Consider the following 17408-nt stretch of genomic DNA (forward strand, 5'->3'; position numbering starts at 1 on the left):
TTGCCTGAGTTATGTCTTTACTGGAACTATGTGGTAATAAAAATATAAGCGATACCAGTTCTGAGTTGTTTTAAAGTCTCCTGGGCATAGATGAGTTCAGAGCTGAATGCATCTTTGTCTCATGAGTCTAGAAACCATTTATCAAATAACACCACAGTAATAAAATAACCTGACCACATATGTTTTGGGAGGCCCTGTGCCAGGGAAATGAAGTACTCTTAAGTTTGTCTAAGAGACTTGAGGCTTAAATGTTCATGGTGATGTTACCCATATTGTACCACCAGTCCTTTGAAACCATCAAGCATTGTCACATATGTCACAAGAGGACTCTGTCCTACATAACACCTTGTAGCAGCACTTTATTAAGGAATGTTTCCAGCAGCTGCTGACAGAAATCTTGCCACTGTGTTTGAAGCCAGTTACACACTGTGCACCAGGGAAATTGAGAGTTAAAACTTAAACAGGGGAAGTTTAGGTTGGATATAAGGAGGAAATTCTTTCCTGTGAGGGTGGTGAGGCACTGGAATGGGTTGCCCATGGAGGTTGTGAATGCTGCATCCCTGGCAGTGTTCAAGGCCAGGCTGGACAGAGCCTTGGGTGATATGGTTTAGTGCGAGGTGTCCCTGCCCGTGGCAGGGGATTGGAACTTGATGATCTGAAGGTCCTTTCCAACCCTAACTATTCTGTGATTCTATGATTACTGTCCAGTTCCTAGTATATAGATCATGTCACAAATACCTTTTTAATACACAGATTTCCAGAAACGTGCCAGCTGTGTGGGCAGTGAAAGGATAGAGAAGCCACTCCTTTTTAATGAGTATATGTATGTAATAAAGAGATGAATAACGAAACCAATTAATTCTGTCTTACTTATTCCTTGATTTATGGTTGCATGTAGAAACCAGAGTTTCATTGTGCTCATTGATGTAGAAAAAATACAGCAAAAACTAGTCTCTTTCCCAGGAGAAGTTATTGTTTACGTGTGAGCCTGTAGGCAAGAATTGAGCCTGTAGGCAAGAATTGAAAAGGGGCAGAGACAGGAAGTTTGAAAGAATATTTGGGCTTATATTCTAGGCAGCACAAAAAACAGTGTTTATAACAAGTTACAGTCTAGCTATCATAGATGTTTTATTTCTATAATCCCACATATAAAACTAGTTTGTCTTTTTCTGGATCAGATATTGAAGCTCCTCGGATCCACTGTCCAGAAGATATTGAGACTGAGACTCTGGAGCATCATAACTCTGCTAATGTCAGCTGGCAGGTTCCAACAGCTGAGGATAACTCTGGAAATGAGGCAAGCTAAAATCTATACATTTGTACTGAAGTTAGTCTTTATATAGCTTTAGTTAGCTATTTCAAGCTGATTTTATGTTCCACTAGATTTTCTTTCTTCTGATGAGCAGGAGTACAAGAAAAATCTGCTGAAAAGTTTGTGCCTTGAGAATTCAGCATTTTTTGTCTTGGGTAGGGTTGTGCAGTCACAGGACATTGTGCATGGTATTTAAGTACATAAAATAGTGTATGGTTAATTTATGTGGTCAAAAGAAAGAATGTGCCCTTGTTTATAAAATGTAGACAGCTGCTTTAAAAATGAGCTCTTAGAATGTGAAGAAGTTTAATAAACTCTTCTCAGAAGGAAGTAAACCAGTTCATTAATTCAAAAGGCTAACAAGAACATACTGTGATAGCAAAATTTTGTTTCAGCTTACTAAGTGAGAAAAAAAAATCTTATTTTCCTATCCACTGCAAGATTCAGACATGGGCCTTTGGCTACTATGGGTATCAGAGGTCCGGAAATGGAGTTATACAAGGAAAACTTGCTCCAGAGCTGTTTCATGGAGAGTAACATTCCCTACTACAGGCTCAGACATGATCAAATTACAGCAACTGAGTGCTTTATCATGAGTCAGCAGAGGAACAGTGGCTCTGTGTGTGCTTTTAATTTGCTGCAAACATCAGAGTTCTTTGCACTTGGAAACTGTGCGCTATTCCAGTAAAAGAGTTTTAAGTTCACACATTTTTTGCTCTAGCATAGCCATAGTGATGTACTGTAGCTCTGCTGGCACAGGTTTATTCACCAGATTATAAATCAAGTGCCTTAGCTCTTAGTTGTAGCTGGTTTGTCAAAGCCATAATTGACAGATAAACTGCTTTGTTCTCATGAAACTAGTTCCTTCAAAGAGAACTTCCTTAAGACAGTTTTAATGCATATGAAAGAGACATAGAGAGCATGCAAGTGTCATTTACTCCAAATGTAGGGTTCCTTTGCTGCGCCAGAATATTTTGAAGTATCGGTGGGCTATTGATGCACAAGCATATAAAAATTAAAACTAACTATGTAAATACTTACAGCCCACAACTGTGTGCTCTACTCATCTTCCAGGTCTGCTACTCTTGCAGCTGGAGAGTTGAGCAAAGCGGGTTGACAAAGTGGGTTCTGATCTGCCATAGTGTGTGTTCAGTGCAGTAAGGCAAACAAGAGTTTTCTGAATGCACAGTGCTGTAAATTGCAGTAGTTCAGGTCCAAATACTTACTGAGTAAATCCCGAATAAATAATGAAGGCAGTTTAGAGAAGGGGAGCAGGGCACTCTGATATGAAGTCAGCCCTCATTACTTGAAGAGACTATTTACATTAAGAATGAGCAAGTGTTATGTTAAAGGATACTATTTTGTTGCCATTTCTTGAAATATGAGTTCCATGATTACTAACCAGCTTTGTCTTTTCTAAATAACAACATTTTCTTATAAAAGGTCTCAGTTCATGTTACCCCAGCTTTCATACCACCATTTGTTCTTCCAATTGGTGAAGTTGCCATTACTTACACAGCGACTGATAAGTCAGGCAATGAAGCAAGCTGTACATTCAGTGTCAAGGTTATGGGTAAGTGCTGGTAAAAATCACTGGAAAAGAATCTGCTGTGGTTGAAGCCCTCTAACTTTGTGCAGAAAGAGGCTGTGAGTCACTGTGGCCTTTATGTGTGCAGGCATAAGCCCAGGAGTAATACCATCTCCATAAGTGCTTTGCTGATCTTTATTGTGTTGTCACTTACTGCCTTCATCATACTTTTTTCTTTTCTTCTTGAAAGACTCCAATAAAGTTTTCAAGGTTCCCACACACTGCTGATGCAAATCATTGTTCAGGTATTTCTGTCAGACAGCTGTGCTGTTCAGCAGTCCTTTTAAAACAAGGTTTGCTCTGTAGAAAGCAAACAGAATGCAGAAACCATGATTTCAGCAGAATTAGTTTTGTCCATTTCCTTACCATCTACTAACAGCAGCAGCTTACATTTCTAGCTGTTATATGTATATGTGCATCTAACTGTTATATCTTCTGTTGTGAACTTAAAACTGCTGTTTACCTGAATTATTCTGATTGTAGATTTCATTTGAGTGAGGTGACAGTTCAGTAAGCTAATGTCATACCATCTCTTCAAATTCTGCAGATGCAGAACCGCCTGTAATTGACAGATGCAGATCTCCACCACCCATGCAAACAGTAGAGGATGAGTACCCAGCAACATGGGAAGAACCACAATTTTCAGACAATTCAGGTGAGGTGGTGCACCCAAAAACATGCACGCAACAGTGGGAGGCTAGAAAACTGCAACCTGTTTACCTTGGATCCCATGGGAATTTAGGATTTTTTGAGCTTTTTTTCACTCACTTAGTTTAAGAACACATAATTTGGAAGGCAAGCTATCATTTCCTTCTCCAATTGTCAAGGTTGGGTGTCAGGAATCCTCTTTTACTTACTGATGGTTTGTCTTTCAACTCTCATAGGTGCTCCACTGACTGTCACTAGGACTCATGCACCTGGAAGTCTCTTTCCCAAAGGAGAAACAACAGTTCAATATACAGCTGTGGATCCCTCTGGTAATAACAGGACATGTGAGATCCACATTGTCATCAAAGGTTTGTTATCTTAGTCTTCTGGTCAAGAACATATAGCATTATTTTAACTGAGCATCATAAAGGATGCAGTGCTGCTTCACTTTTTCATTTAGCCTCCACTTTTTCATTTAGTTATTCCAGTTTTGGTTTGGAGTAATGAAGACAGACAAGATATTTGTTAGTACTCGCAAATAAATTGTCTGAAGACTGAAGCAGCACAGCAGTGAATGTGGTCCTATAAATTCAAATTAGGTATAAAAGTGCTGGAATTGTAATTCATTAAGCAGTAAAACTTAGAGTAATCGATCCATTTTTTTTCTCAGTGACAGATGTATGAAATTAATTAATAGGTGTTACTGATGTGTTACTTCAAATCTGTAGCTAGAAAGGAAAATTTTATGAAAATTCTTCTGTATTTACCTACAAATATTGTAGCAGATACTAGAACATTCTTCAGATTTTAGAAGCTGTCCATACTTATAGATATGCTGGTGCATTTGTGTTTATTGCATAGACACCTTTTCCCAACAATTCACTTTCTTCTTTAAAGGCCAAACAACAATTTGGCAGATGAATGAATAAGGATGAAAATTCTACTTCATCTCTGTCATGTAGTGCCTATCTCTCAGTTGAACAGCTGTATAAAAAAATCTTAGTGAAACGAGATTTTAAAGTCATGCAGACTGGAACTTTGGTAGTAGCTTTTAGAAAGGGTAAGTTGCAAATGGATGTGCTAATTCTGATTTGCTGTAAATCTTAGTAAGAACAAGCCAGTGTTCTTCTTGCTTGGAATTGGCATGATTTCATCTTCTACACCACCTCAGGCTTTTTGTGGTTCAGTGTTTGTGACATGTTTTCAGACGTTAACAGTCTCCTTCATAACTGGCCTGTAAAGTGAATCGTAACTGAGATTTTGCAGTCAGTCCCTCCTAAAGTGATTTGGAGAAGTCCATGTGTTGTTGCAGTAGTGCAGAATGTTTTGTTTCAGAATTCAAGATGTAGTATAGGTCACTAGAATTCATTGTATGAAGGTTCATGTGAAAATTTAATGTTTTGTATTATTTTAGTAAGTAAGTGCTTCAGCATGCACCTTTGCAGAAGAAGTACTGAAAGGTTCGGGTCTTGCATTTCTGATACATACCAATTTTTTAAGTCTTTGTGATGCTAGATCTTAAATTCTAGTGGCAGAGTTTGAGATTAGTTCAGCAGTAGCCTGATCCTGCCTTAATGGAAGTAACAAATAATGCTTCCACAGACTCAACAGAGGCAAGATCAGGTTGATACTAGGTACATCTGGAAATCCTATCAGTGCTATTTTCCTCTTTGCTTACTTACTTCATTTATCAATTTGTAAATCTTTGTATTTTTCATAGGTTCTCCCTGTGAAATCTACTTTGAGCCTGCGAATGGTGATTTTATATGCACATCAGATGAAGTGGGAGTTAATTGCACATTGCACTGTGCAGAGGGTTATAGCTTGTCAGAAGGATCAAGCGCAAACTACTATTGTGCCTATGAGGATGGTGTCTGGAAGCCACCCTACTCTCCAGAGTGGCCTGGCTGCTCTTGTAAGTCTTACTGTTGCTAAATCTGCAACTTGTCAAGCGCTATGTTTAATGAGGAAGTAAATGAAAATATCTTAGAAATTATGACTTCTGTTTAATCTTCTCTATTCTCTGCCTCCAAATTGTTACAATTATTGTGAAAGAATTCCTGGAAGTCCCTAAATGTGCTGTTTTAAACACAAAATTAGCAGTGAATTTGAATCCTGGAAATCACAAAATAGCAAAACTGCTGAAGTAGGCAAGATTTGTCATTATTTTGAATTGGTATTTGAAACAGGTTGCTTATAAACACTAACAGTGTCTTTTCAAAGGGAATTTCAACAGTGTTTGCAATTCATTGATCCAAATGCACAGTGCATGCTGTACGTACATATCTAATTATCACCAAATCAGAAGCAATTTTGTATTTTGTCTGAGGTGGACACATGCAAAACTGGGGAATTATTCCAGCCTTGGTGACATTTTGGTGAACTGATGGACAGCAGTAAAGCAGTTGATGTCATCTACCTGGATTTTTGTAAAGCGTTCGATACTGTCCCACACGACATTCTTGTCTCTGAATTGGAGAGACATCAATTTGATGAATGGACCACTCGGTGGACAAAGAACTGGCTGGATGGCCGCACACAATGAGTTATGGTCAATGGCTCAATGTCCGGCTGGAGACCAGTTACGAGTGGTGTCCCTCAGGGATCAGTGTTGGGACCGGTCTTGTTTAACATCTTTGTTGGTGACATGGACAGTGGGACTGAGTGTGCCCTCAGCAAGTTTGCAGATGACACCAAGCTGTGTGGTTCGGTTGATATGCTGGAGGGAAGGAATGCCATCCAGAGGGACCTTGACACGCTTGTGAGGTGGGCTGATACCAACCTCATGAAGTTTAACCATGCCAAGTGCAAGGTCCTATACCTGGGTCAGAGCAATCCCAGGCACAGCTACAGGCTTGGCAGAGAAGAGATTCAGAGCAGCCCTGCGCAGAAGGACTTAGGGGTGTTGGTCGATGAGAAAATGAACATGAGCCAGCAGTGTGCACTTGCAGGCCAGAAAGCCAACCATATCCTGGGCTGCATCAAAAGGAGTGTGACCAGCAGGTCGAAGGAGGTGATCCTGCCCCTTTATTCTGCTCTTGTGAGACCTCACTTGGAGTATTGTGTGCAGTTCTGGTGTCCTCAACATAAAAGGACATGGAACTGTTGGAACAAGTCCAGAGGAGGGCCACGAGGATGATCAGGGGACTGGAGCACCTCCCATATGAAGATCGGCTGAGAAAGTTGGGGCTGTTCAGCCTGGAGAAGAGAAGGCTGCGTGGAGACCTCATAGCAGCCTTCCAGTATCTGAAGGGGGCCTATAGGGATGCTGAGGAGGAACTCTTCATTAGGGACTGTAGTGGTAGGACAAGGGGTAATGTGTTAAAACTTAAACAGGGGAAGTTTACATTGGATATAAGGAGGAAATTCTTTCCTGTTAGGGTGGTGCGGCACTGGACTGGGTTGCCCAGGGAAGTTGTAAATGCTCCATCCCTGGCAGTGTTCAAGGCTAGGTTGGACGAGGCCTTGGGTGATATGGTTTAGAGCGAGGTGTCCCTGCCCGTGGCAGGGGGGTTGGAACTTGATGATCTTAAGGTCCTTTCCAACCCTAACTATTCTATGTTTCTATGATTTTAATAATAACTGTATTAGAGCTACATATGAAGCCAGTCTTGGCACCACTTTGCATCCAGTTCTTTCAGAGTGGATTTCTTGGTTTCAGCAAACACCTCCTGTGAACAAATGAGAGTTTTGTTTTAGGTTAGAACTATGTATCACCTTGAAGTCCATAACTTGGACACTTAGGAACTTTGATTTGCTTAAATTCTGGATGAGAATTTTTCATATTTAGCAGCACTAGTAGTAGGACTTCTAATATTTATTGCTTCTCCTTCAGCAAAAATGTAAGTACAGAGTTTAGTTAACAGTGCACAAGTTTCTTCCATTAAGAAAATGCTGAAGTAGATATATGACAGAACTTTTTTGAAATGTCTGTCAGCTTTCCCATTAAATTTGATTCCTGCCAAAGGGCCATATTCAGCTGCATTGGCTGAGGAATGAGTGATCCATTCATTTTAGTAATTTAAAGACAATGCTTCTTAGTTTAGTGTATTCCAGTTTTGAGCCTGAATGATTTTCCTTGTAGCTCTGAAACTTCTGCACTGAGCAGTAAAAATTTATTTTTCCAATGTTTTTCAGTAAATCGTTTTGCAAACCATGGATTCAAATCTTTTGAGATGCTCTACAAAGCAACACGATGTGATGACAACAGTCTTCTAAATAGATTTACTGATGCATTCCAGAGCGCACTTGGTAAAATGGTAGGTTAGTAAATACTCTTCCTTTCACGTACCTTCCTTTCATGTACCTTTAAATGTACCTGTAAGAACACACCATTTAAAAAATGTGCTTTTGCCAGTTAACTGATTTCATAGAAGGAAAATACAGCAGAAAACTGTAATGAAATTTGTGCTACTTCAGAAGATGACAAGTCTCCTTTAAAAATAAAGATGGTTCTCTGGCATTTTAATGTAATTTAGTTCAGTCTTCAGTGTGGAGTTATATAGAATAAAATTCATAGAATTCTATATATCCCCAAGTAACTTAAGGACCTGGCACTCACAGATTTTTATTAAGCTTCCAAAGAGAACCTTTGCAGTTTTGAAAACCCCAGTCAGTGGGGTTTGGAAGTTGGATGTGATTATAAAATACATGTATTTTGTATATAATATGTATAACATGTCCATATAATTTAATGAATATACATCTATACAACTAGATAAATTCCACATTTGATGCCTAAGCCCAGGAACTTGAAGACCAGTAGTGGTGTCTTAAATAATTTGCTCAGGTTTCTTGAGTTTCTGAGTGCTCACTATTATCATTAAGAACTGCATGTCCCTGAAGTTGAAGAGGTAGCATGTTCCTTCTCTAGCGTGTCCCTTGTTTTCCACTTCAGTATTACAATCTTCGCTCTTAATCCATGAGTATATACTCAGCTACAGAGTAGAAGCAGCTAGACTTCGAGCTGTGATCTCAGGAGTGGATGTCCAGGCCTAGTGTGATAGCACTGTGCCAGAAGAGAACACTGGGCATTTACAGATTCTTCGCGGGACAAAGCCCATATGGGAAAAGCTTGTCTATTAACTAAAAGGCAGTATTAGCACATACAGTCAATGGACAAACTCCTTCAACTTCTAAATATATGTCAGTAGCCCTTGTCAAATGGCTGAAAACTTACTTCAGGCAATCTCTGACACTTGGACCTAAATATCTGTTACCCTTTTGCTTTGCTTCTTGCCTCCCTTCCAGCAGAGAAATCTTAGCTGGTTTTATTTTTGTTCCTTTCCCCTGAGAGCCAGCTACCACCAGGTTCCAGTGCTTGGACTATGACTACTGGCAAGCAAAAGATAATAAGGGAAAAATGCTTAGTGAGCTGACCAAGCAATTCCATCATAATGCAACAAATCTGTGAGAACAGTCAGAAAGGCTGTGTTAAATATGCCTATGCCTATTCCCAAGAATTTTAAATTCTAATAGAGATCTGAAAAGGGGGATGGAATAAGAAAGAGCCATCTTTCCAATGAAAACTGATACAGAAAAAAAAAAGAGCAATTTCAAAACATGACCTAGAGCCCAACTTACTTGAAAGCTGTCCGGAAAAAGCAAGAAATACAGATCTTATCAAAAGTCATGCATTTGCATGTTCTGATTTAATCTCCACTCCTTTTGTGTAGTACAAGAGAAAATCAGCAGTTCCGGAAGGGTTCTTTTGAATTTTCTGTTCCACGGTTTCTGTCCTTCTGAGACAATTTGCCCTGTCTCCTGAGGCTTCTTGATAGAATGCATTAGCCCCTTTCTATGAGTAGGGAGAGATGGTGATGAAGAAATATGGTTTGAAAGCTAGAAACAAAGTGACAGCATTGCCGTAAACCTGACAGAATTACAAGTTATGTAGCTGGAAAAACCACAGGTGTTTTCAAATGTGTGAGCTCATCTGTCACATTCAACAGGGAGAAACAAGCCTGAACTTAGTTCTGTATTTTGGGATTTCACATGCAAGAGTGGTTAACTGAATGGATGTCTTCTTTTATAAGAAAGATCTTGTATAACAAAGAGCTTACATGCCTGCAGGTTGCCCTCTTGTTTCTCAGATGTCTCAATAGAACATACTTCTTTCAGCAGACCTTGCCAGGGCTAGAAGAGACATTAAAGGGGAAATCCCCTGTCACTGGCTGAGCCAATGCTTTACATTGTAACTAGAAGCTTCTATAAGTCGCAGGAGGAGGATTTGTGGGTTTATATTTTTAATATTATTCTTTTTTATGTTGGAAGGTCCCGTCATTCTGTAATGATGTTGATGATATTGACTGCAGATTGGAAGATCAGACACAGAAACATTGCTTGGAATATAATTATGATTACGAAAATGGATTTGCCATTGGTAATTATTGATCGTATAGACTCTTAGCCATTCAGGTTTAATGCAGCATAGTTCCTTTTGTTCTGAAGTAGGCAACATGTTGTGTGAGATACTTTTTGAAAATAAGCATAGGGCTCTTAAGATAGTAAGCAATTACATAATAGGTTTTATAACAATACTATGGAACTCTTTGCTGTCTAGTTTTGGTACTGCTTCCTATATAGCATAGAGGGAAAATGTACTGAGATGCCTCCTGATGGAGAGTGGGGGGGAAGCATACACACACACTGTCCAACAAACCTGCTTTGTTAGCCTAGAGGAAAGCAACTTTTTAGAAACACACAGTTTCAAAACAAAATACTGAAAAAGTAAAATAGATGGTTCTAGAGATTGTTAAGAAAATGAGGACCATCCTTGATGCTTGGTCCAATCAACAGAGAAGCCTTACAGCTTAAAGCTATACAAGCTTAAGTTTGCTCATTAGCTGTGAAATTACTTCCGGTATGCAAGGGCAGATTTTGTAGGATGACTGTAGTGGTATCAGAGTGAAAGCTTTGACAGTCCTAGTGTTTGTTCCCACTTTGCTTTATGCCAAGTGACTTGTCATTTTCAGTTCATCTTTAAACAGGTTAGTGTCCATGTTGTACTGCTGTTGTCCTTGGCATTTCTGAGTCCCTTGGGGGTGTTCAGAGCAGAAAGGCTAAACACAGATAACTTATGTTACCTATCTTGGCAGAAAGCATTTTGGCATATCAACATCAGAATACATACATAGGACTGTGGCTCTTTCACGTGTTTATAGTGGAGGTACTCACTAAAATCTTTCTGCTTTTTCCTGTCCCCTTCTAGACATGCTTCACTGAGTTTGAGAGCACATTTGTTTGTAATCAGACATGGGGGGCCTGGGTGTCCAGTTTGCAGCTGTCATCAGACTAGGGATGAATACTGGTGACAGCTGGAACTAACTTGTAAAGGCACTTGGAGGAAACAGTGTTGAGGACGTGGGATGTAGGGTCCTATTCTTTTCTTGTTCATGTAAACCTCTTACAATAACACTGTTGCAGTTTTTCTGGAGTTTCACATGATTATAGGCTGGGAAGGCAGGAGATGAGAACTCTTCTCGGATCATAAGCGACAGCAGTTTAGAAAACTAGTTGTGCAATACTTGCACAGTATTAACCACAAAGCTGTGGGGTCAACTTGTCCCAGTTTCCACTGTAAATTAAGTATAATTTGCTTGTATTTACTGTAATTTAGGTGACTGCTAACAGGTAATTGGCAGAACTTTTTTCTATCTTCATGTTTTTAAAAATAGAATTAGATCAATGAAATAGACCATGCATCTTTATATTTAGTCATTGTGAAAAGGTGGATTATGTACAGAAATGTGTTTCTGTTTGAAAGCATGTCATAGGTGAGGGACATTTTCGAAGGAGTGAATTTGACTCACCATGTATAATAGGAAATGCCTGTATGTAGAGTATAAATATATACGGTGATGATGATACCAGGCTTTTCTGAGAGGACAGAAAATGGTAGAACTACTCAGGAGTTGCAAGAAGATGCAGTGGAGACATGGCATAGGCCATGCTGGCTGTCATTGAGCAGGAAGAGGAAGGGAGAGCAATAGGGAAATGTTTAAGATGCTGCTGGCAGGAGAAGGTGCATGAAAGACAGGAAGGGAAAGAATTGTCACCTGTAACTTTGATAGCAGTATTTCTTTAAAGCTTTGTCTAACTGTACAAGGTTCAGGATCTCTAGGATATCAGTTAGGAGTGGGACTGTTTTTTCCTATTTTCTTTAGTCAGAATGCTAGTACAGTAGGCACTTGTGCAGAAGCAAAGCCAGCCCACATTGTCTGGATCTTCAGGACCTTGTTCTGTTGTGGATATATTTTAGAAATAAGTATAGGCACTTACTTTCCACATGATGTTTCTTCTTTTCTGTTCTTTCTTGTCTCACAGGACCTGCTGGTTGGGGGGCAGCAAACCAGCTGGATTATTCCTATGATGATTTTATTGATGTAGCACAAGAAGACGTCTCCAGGCATCTCTCTGCCTCTGTAAAGGCAGCACCTGCTCGAGTCAAAAGGCATAAGCTGAATGTTCCAATGACCGACCACAAAATCAAGTTAATATTTAACATCACAGGTGAAAGAAGTCAAAATATTGTCCTTCTCTTATTCCTTCTCCTTAAAAAACATGTTTTTAATACATTTAAAATAGCCTTCTGTTCACAAAGCCTGCTGGAGATGTCAGGTTTTGGTAGCCCCATTTTATCGTAGGCCTTTTGCTTGGTGGAAAGATTGCAGCCTCATATTCATGGAGAGCATTTGCACATGGTCTGCTTTCCATTTGCTACTGGCAAGCTTGAGTGTTACACTCTTGATATTCTCCAGCGTGCACTGAAAGTGCTGACTGTAAAATCTGTGTGCTTTTTGTGTTTTCTGTTTATATTCCAGCTAGCGTGCCACTGCCTGATGAAAGGAATGATACATTGGAACTGGAAAACCAGCGACGGCTCCTTAAAACTCTGGAGACAATCACAAACAGGCTGAATAGGACTCTCAATAAGGAGCCCATGTATTCTTTTCAGTTTGCATCCGAAGTCATTGTAGCTGACAGCAACACTCTGGAGACTGAGAAAGCCTTTCTTTTCTGCAGGCCTGGTTCTGTGCTGAGGGGGAGAATGTGTGGTAAGCCAGATGAATTGCTCCTTGCATGCATTCAGAATCATTTTGAAAAGCTACGTTTTAGAGGATGTATGCAGAAGGTTATGGTTTGACACAGTTCAGTGCTTATGGTCTCTCAGAACAATAAACTGCAAAAATGTTTTGTGCAGTTTGACTTCCAAAGGGTATTTTTGTTCGTAACCAAGGTCTGTGGAAAAAAGACACTTTTGTACTCGTGATTCCAGTCCCATAGGGAAATCAGGCATGTCCACACTTGGTGATACAGAGGAAGATAGTGCTTGGTATGCAGTCTTTTAGTGCTATTAGTCTTGTGGGTGATGTGTATCTAAGATAGGGAATTGGATTCCATTTCCTGTGCATAATGAAATCTTTGCAGTTTCCAGAGATACCCCGTTTGCTGAGGAACAGAGTCACATTTCAGATAAACAGGGTTTGACTAAATAGGAACTTGAGGCAAGACAAGAATGTGATTGTGCACGCTGAGGGGAACCTTATGTTTCCAACGTTACAGTAAACTGCCCTTTGGGTACCTATTACTCACTGGAGCATCACACCTGTGAAAGCTGCTGGACTGGATCCTACCAAGATGAGGAAGGGCAGCTGGAATGCAAAAGTTGTCCCTCTGGTAGCTATACTGAATATCTACATTCCAGGAGCATCTCTGAATGCAAAGGTGAGAACTTTGTTTTCTTCAGGCAGCCACTTCTGAACGCCTCACTTGTACAGATAAATTAAAAAAAAGCAGGTTTTCACCACTGCTGTAGCATAGAGGATGCCTGGGCAGATGTTTTAAGAACATGGCCTTTGAAGCTTTGTTTCATTTCTGTCTTCTTTCTGTGAGATTCTGCAGGGACTAACACACTTTGTCCTTGCAAGCCTCACCATCCTATCATGATCAAAGATGAAATACTTGCATCCCACATTGCAGTGCTGGGGCACTGAGCACTTCAGCACCACTCTCTCTTTGTGACTTGTTCTGAAAAAGAACTTCCTATTTTTGTTTCCTGCTTATTGTCTTGTCATTAATTTTGTTGATTAAAAATTAGTAACTGGATTGCAATAAATCATTTGTAAAGCTGATTGGAAGAGAACTACCTGGTCAATGATTCACAATTAATTTTTTTTGCTCTTTGCACCAATTAGATGCTTCAGAGTAGAGTAAACTCTTGAAATAAAAGCCCCTGTGGTGTGTATTGTGATTTTGAATCATCTTCTAGGGATCAAGAGCAATGTTTCCTGTTGGACATTACTTAATCTTTATCAATTCTGCCTTATAGCTCAGTGCAAGCAGGGAACATATTCACCTAATGGCCTTGAGATCTGTGAAACTTGTCCACTTGGCACGTATCAGCCAGCATTTGGATCCAGGAGTTGTATCTCTTGCCCAGAAAATACATCAACAGTAAAAAGAGGTGCAGTGGATGTCTCAGCTTGCGGAGGTTTGTAACAAGAAGGGCTATGTTTTTTTTTTAATTAAATTCTAAAAACTTCTAAATGTTCTTTAAAGATCAGCTAAGGTAATCCAGTTCATCTGCCTGAGATTGAATTATGCTTTTGGTTAAGTGGGGACCAAACAGCATTTCCCAGCAAAATATCCTGATACCCTGATTATTTCAAATGCCCTCCTTTTGATTTTTAAGATGGATTCTTATCTAACGATTAATAAAATAAGATATGTGATGGGTACCTAGAAGAAAATAAAACCTTTTTCTTTACAGAAGAGAAAAGGAATGATAGGATGTTTGTCACTATTATCTCCAAAGAACTTCCATATCTTCTGTACAAAAATACTGAACACAGTGTGCTAAGGAAAGGAAGTTGCATATGAAAGCTTCCCATAGAATAGCAAAAGGAATAGACAGAAATACTTCCCAGGTATTTCCGTAGTCTTGGGAACCACATGTCACCTAGCAGCACAGTTTAAACAAGCATCTCCTAAAGTCATGAATAATTCTTGGCAGGTTTCATCATATTCCTTTAAGTCTGAGGAAGGACTATGAGGGGAGGAGAGAAAATGGTCAGAAAGAGGTGGGGGGAGGTAAGGCGAGTGATCACTCAGAAAATTATCCTTTTTTTCTTGCAGTACCATGTGTTGCAGGCGAGTTCTCTCGAACAGGTTTGACACCATGCTACCCTTGTCCCAGAGACTACTATCAACCAGACCCAGGAAAGTCCTACTGCTTGTCTTGTCCCTTTTATGGAACAACAACTGTCATTGGTGCCAGATCCATCACAGATTGTTCGAGTAAGCCAAATTACCTCTGCTGGACAAAGTGAATACAGGGCACATCAAAAGGATGGCCATCAGTAGTCTCAATAGGAAACATCCCACTTACTCTCCTAACAAATGAAGACTTTCCATTTCAACTAGTGAGATTAACAGGTGGTTTTGCCTACTGGTGGGCCTTCGTGTTATGTGGAAGTGACTGTGTGATACACACCAAGGCTCAGTAACATATATATATATATATATATATATATATGTAGATATATAAAAAGAGTGAGTGTATGTATACACACACACATACTGTATAGGTATACTACATATATACACTCTAAATATATATATACACGAATATTAATATGCATATATAAGTATGCATAAAATATGTTTTATATGGACACACACATATATGAGGTTTACAAATATATCTACTTAGAAATACATACTAGTATAAAACGTAGTTAAAATACTATGTGGCTACTGTAAAGTTTGCGCTTTTTTCCCCAGAAATTCAGGGGGTTTCTGCAGATTTTTAGATGCATTACTAACATGCAGTTATTATGCCCTCTTGTCATACATTGTTATTACATTGTTATTAACAACATGTTCATATCTTTCCTCTTTAGGTTTTGGCTCTACTTTTTCAGCAGCTGAGGAAAGTGTAATGATGATACCAGCCTCTCCAGAAAATATCAGCAAGCAGTACAAAGTCAGCAGTCAGGCAAGGACAAGATAGATTTTCCAGTGTTAGCTCAAATGAGAGAAAGAGTGCCTTATGCAGCAGTAAATGACTAAGGCCTTTTTAAATGTAATTGTTATGCTCTCTGTATTTCCTGAAGAGATGATGTTGATGGTCTTGAGGGGAACACTCAAACTCTTTCTGTAATCGTTAAAAAAGAAGCACTTTCACTCAGCAAAGCAGGCTGCATGAACTATTGGCAATCTTCAGTTCTGGACTTGAAACTTCACCTGATGTATGAAATACTTAACACGCTTAGAAAAGAAGTATAAACTCCATAGAGGAGATTCAGCCACTCTAAAAAACATAGATGGACCATACTCAGTCATCTGATGTTTTCATATGCTGAATTTCAGGAAATGCTACCAGACAACAGGTCCCAGTTGTAAAATCTTTGTTTTGCTTAGTGAAACATAGATACTCGTTAGAGGAGGCAAGCAGAGCTTTCTTCTGCTGTGAGTACCCCCTTTGAAATACAGGTGGGTCCTCAGGTGAAACTACCCAAGTGACAGTGTTTGCCAGAGATGCTCCTTTAAACCCACCATCTCCCTCCCAGTGTGTAACTCTTGACTACTTTGGTTGAATCTGAAGTTAGGATCTTGTGTGAAGAGAAGCAAAGTTGGCTGATAATAAATTTAGCTTGATCCATTATATCACATATGGACAGGCACAAGCTGATCTCCTGTGGTTTAGTAAACCCCATTTATTCAAGGGGTTTGCTGAATTCAGGTTTGCTACATTAGAAAAAATAACATCATACAGTAAAGTTCCCTACTAGCTCGCCTGATGACCAGTAGGAAGGGAATAGCTGGTGTAAAAGGATATGGAGAACTCTCATATAAAATATAGCATAATATGGGAACTGCAGTGATCACATTTGACTAAGTAAAAGGTCATTTTAAAATAAGAATTCACATTTCTATTATTTTTCTCTGAAAAAAAAAAAGGGTTGATGTGAGGGAAGTCAAAGAGGAAGACATTGAAGTTAATGCCAGTGACTTTTTTTTCTAGCTTTCCAAAGTGACTGTTAGGGGGTGTGATTGTTAGGGGGTGTCAGAGTATTTTTTTCCACCTGCATTTCCACCTTTACTGTAATTGTATGATTCTTGCCTTTAACAGGTCTTTCATGAGTGTTTCCTGGAACCCTGCCACAACAATGGGACATGCAAACAATTGGGAAGTGGATATATGTGCATATGCCCACTTGGATATACAGGTAATAAACTGAGAAGCGTATGAATGAGCTAACATGTCTCCGTGCACTTGACATGGGCAAGCATAAAGAAGCAAAACATCTCAGTGCAAGAGTACGTCCTAACTGGAATATCCATCATAGATTTAACATACATTAGTATTAAGAAAACAAATTGTCCCTCACGCTGTCACTGAATTATAGAGTGTTTAGCAGAAAAGGATTTTGAATGGTGTTTCTTTTGGTGGAGTTAAGTGAATTTGAAAAGCCTATCACTTGGCAATACTGATGATTAGCAAAAGCTGCAAATTTGCTGTCTAAATAGCTACCACCAGATCTGCCTGTACTTCTCTTCAGTGTTATTTTCCCAGTTGCTCCAAAGCAAATGACTTATTATTCAACTACTGTCAAGAAGTGATCTCTGTTACTTGTGGTAGATACTAAGTGCCACTGTCTGGAACTAATCAGTCTGTTGCCCAATGTGCATGATACCTTTCTAATAACATTTTGTCTCAGGTGTGTGTTAAAACACGATCTAAAGAGAATCTAAATAAAACCGCATGTCTGGTAATGCACGCAGTCATGCTTTTCTACATTAATAGTCATGACTTACACGTTTCTGAGCAATTTCAGGTTTTCTCTGCCTGTTCTC

General features: G+C 39.4%; 1 protein-coding gene across 3 annotated transcripts in view; it reads left to right on the forward strand.

The window, feature by feature from the left end:
* SVEP1 (sushi, von Willebrand factor type A, EGF and pentraxin domain containing 1) overlaps nucleotides 1–17408 on the forward strand; it is a 128493-nt gene that overhangs the window by 57620 nt on the left and 53465 nt on the right. For 2 of the 3 annotated variants that reach the window (XM_061368809.1, XM_061368810.1), the window contains exons 1-13: nucleotides 2176–2885; nucleotides 3448–3555; nucleotides 3785–3916; nucleotides 5269–5463; nucleotides 7686–7807; nucleotides 9822–9930; nucleotides 11874–12059; nucleotides 12371–12604; nucleotides 13113–13274; nucleotides 13879–14040; nucleotides 14685–14846; nucleotides 15452–15546; nucleotides 16684–16780. In XM_061368809.1, coding sequence (XP_061224793.1) covers nucleotides 2882–2885; nucleotides 3448–3555; nucleotides 3785–3916; nucleotides 5269–5463; nucleotides 7686–7807; nucleotides 9822–9930; nucleotides 11874–12059; nucleotides 12371–12604; nucleotides 13113–13274; nucleotides 13879–14040; nucleotides 14685–14846; nucleotides 15452–15546; nucleotides 16684–16780 — 1768 coding nt within the window. In that variant the 5' untranslated portion in view covers nucleotides 2176–2881. Of the gene's footprint in view, nucleotides 1–1178; nucleotides 1298–2175; nucleotides 2886–3447; nucleotides 3556–3784; nucleotides 3917–5268; nucleotides 5464–7685; nucleotides 7808–9821; nucleotides 9931–11873; nucleotides 12060–12370; nucleotides 12605–13112; nucleotides 13275–13878; nucleotides 14041–14684; nucleotides 14847–15451; nucleotides 15547–16683; nucleotides 16781–17408 lie in introns of those variants that run through there. The other variant, XM_061368812.1, reaches the window with a different exon arrangement.

The sequence above is a fragment of the Neopsephotus bourkii genome, unplaced genomic scaffold (assembly GCF_033783945.1).
Source record: "Neopsephotus bourkii isolate Nb327-2 ecotype Australia unplaced genomic scaffold, CSIRO-AGI_Nbou_v1 NB_1447, whole genome shotgun sequence".
In the NCBI taxonomy this organism is placed as follows: domain Eukaryota; kingdom Metazoa; phylum Chordata; class Aves; order Psittaciformes; family Psittacidae; genus Neopsephotus; species Neopsephotus bourkii.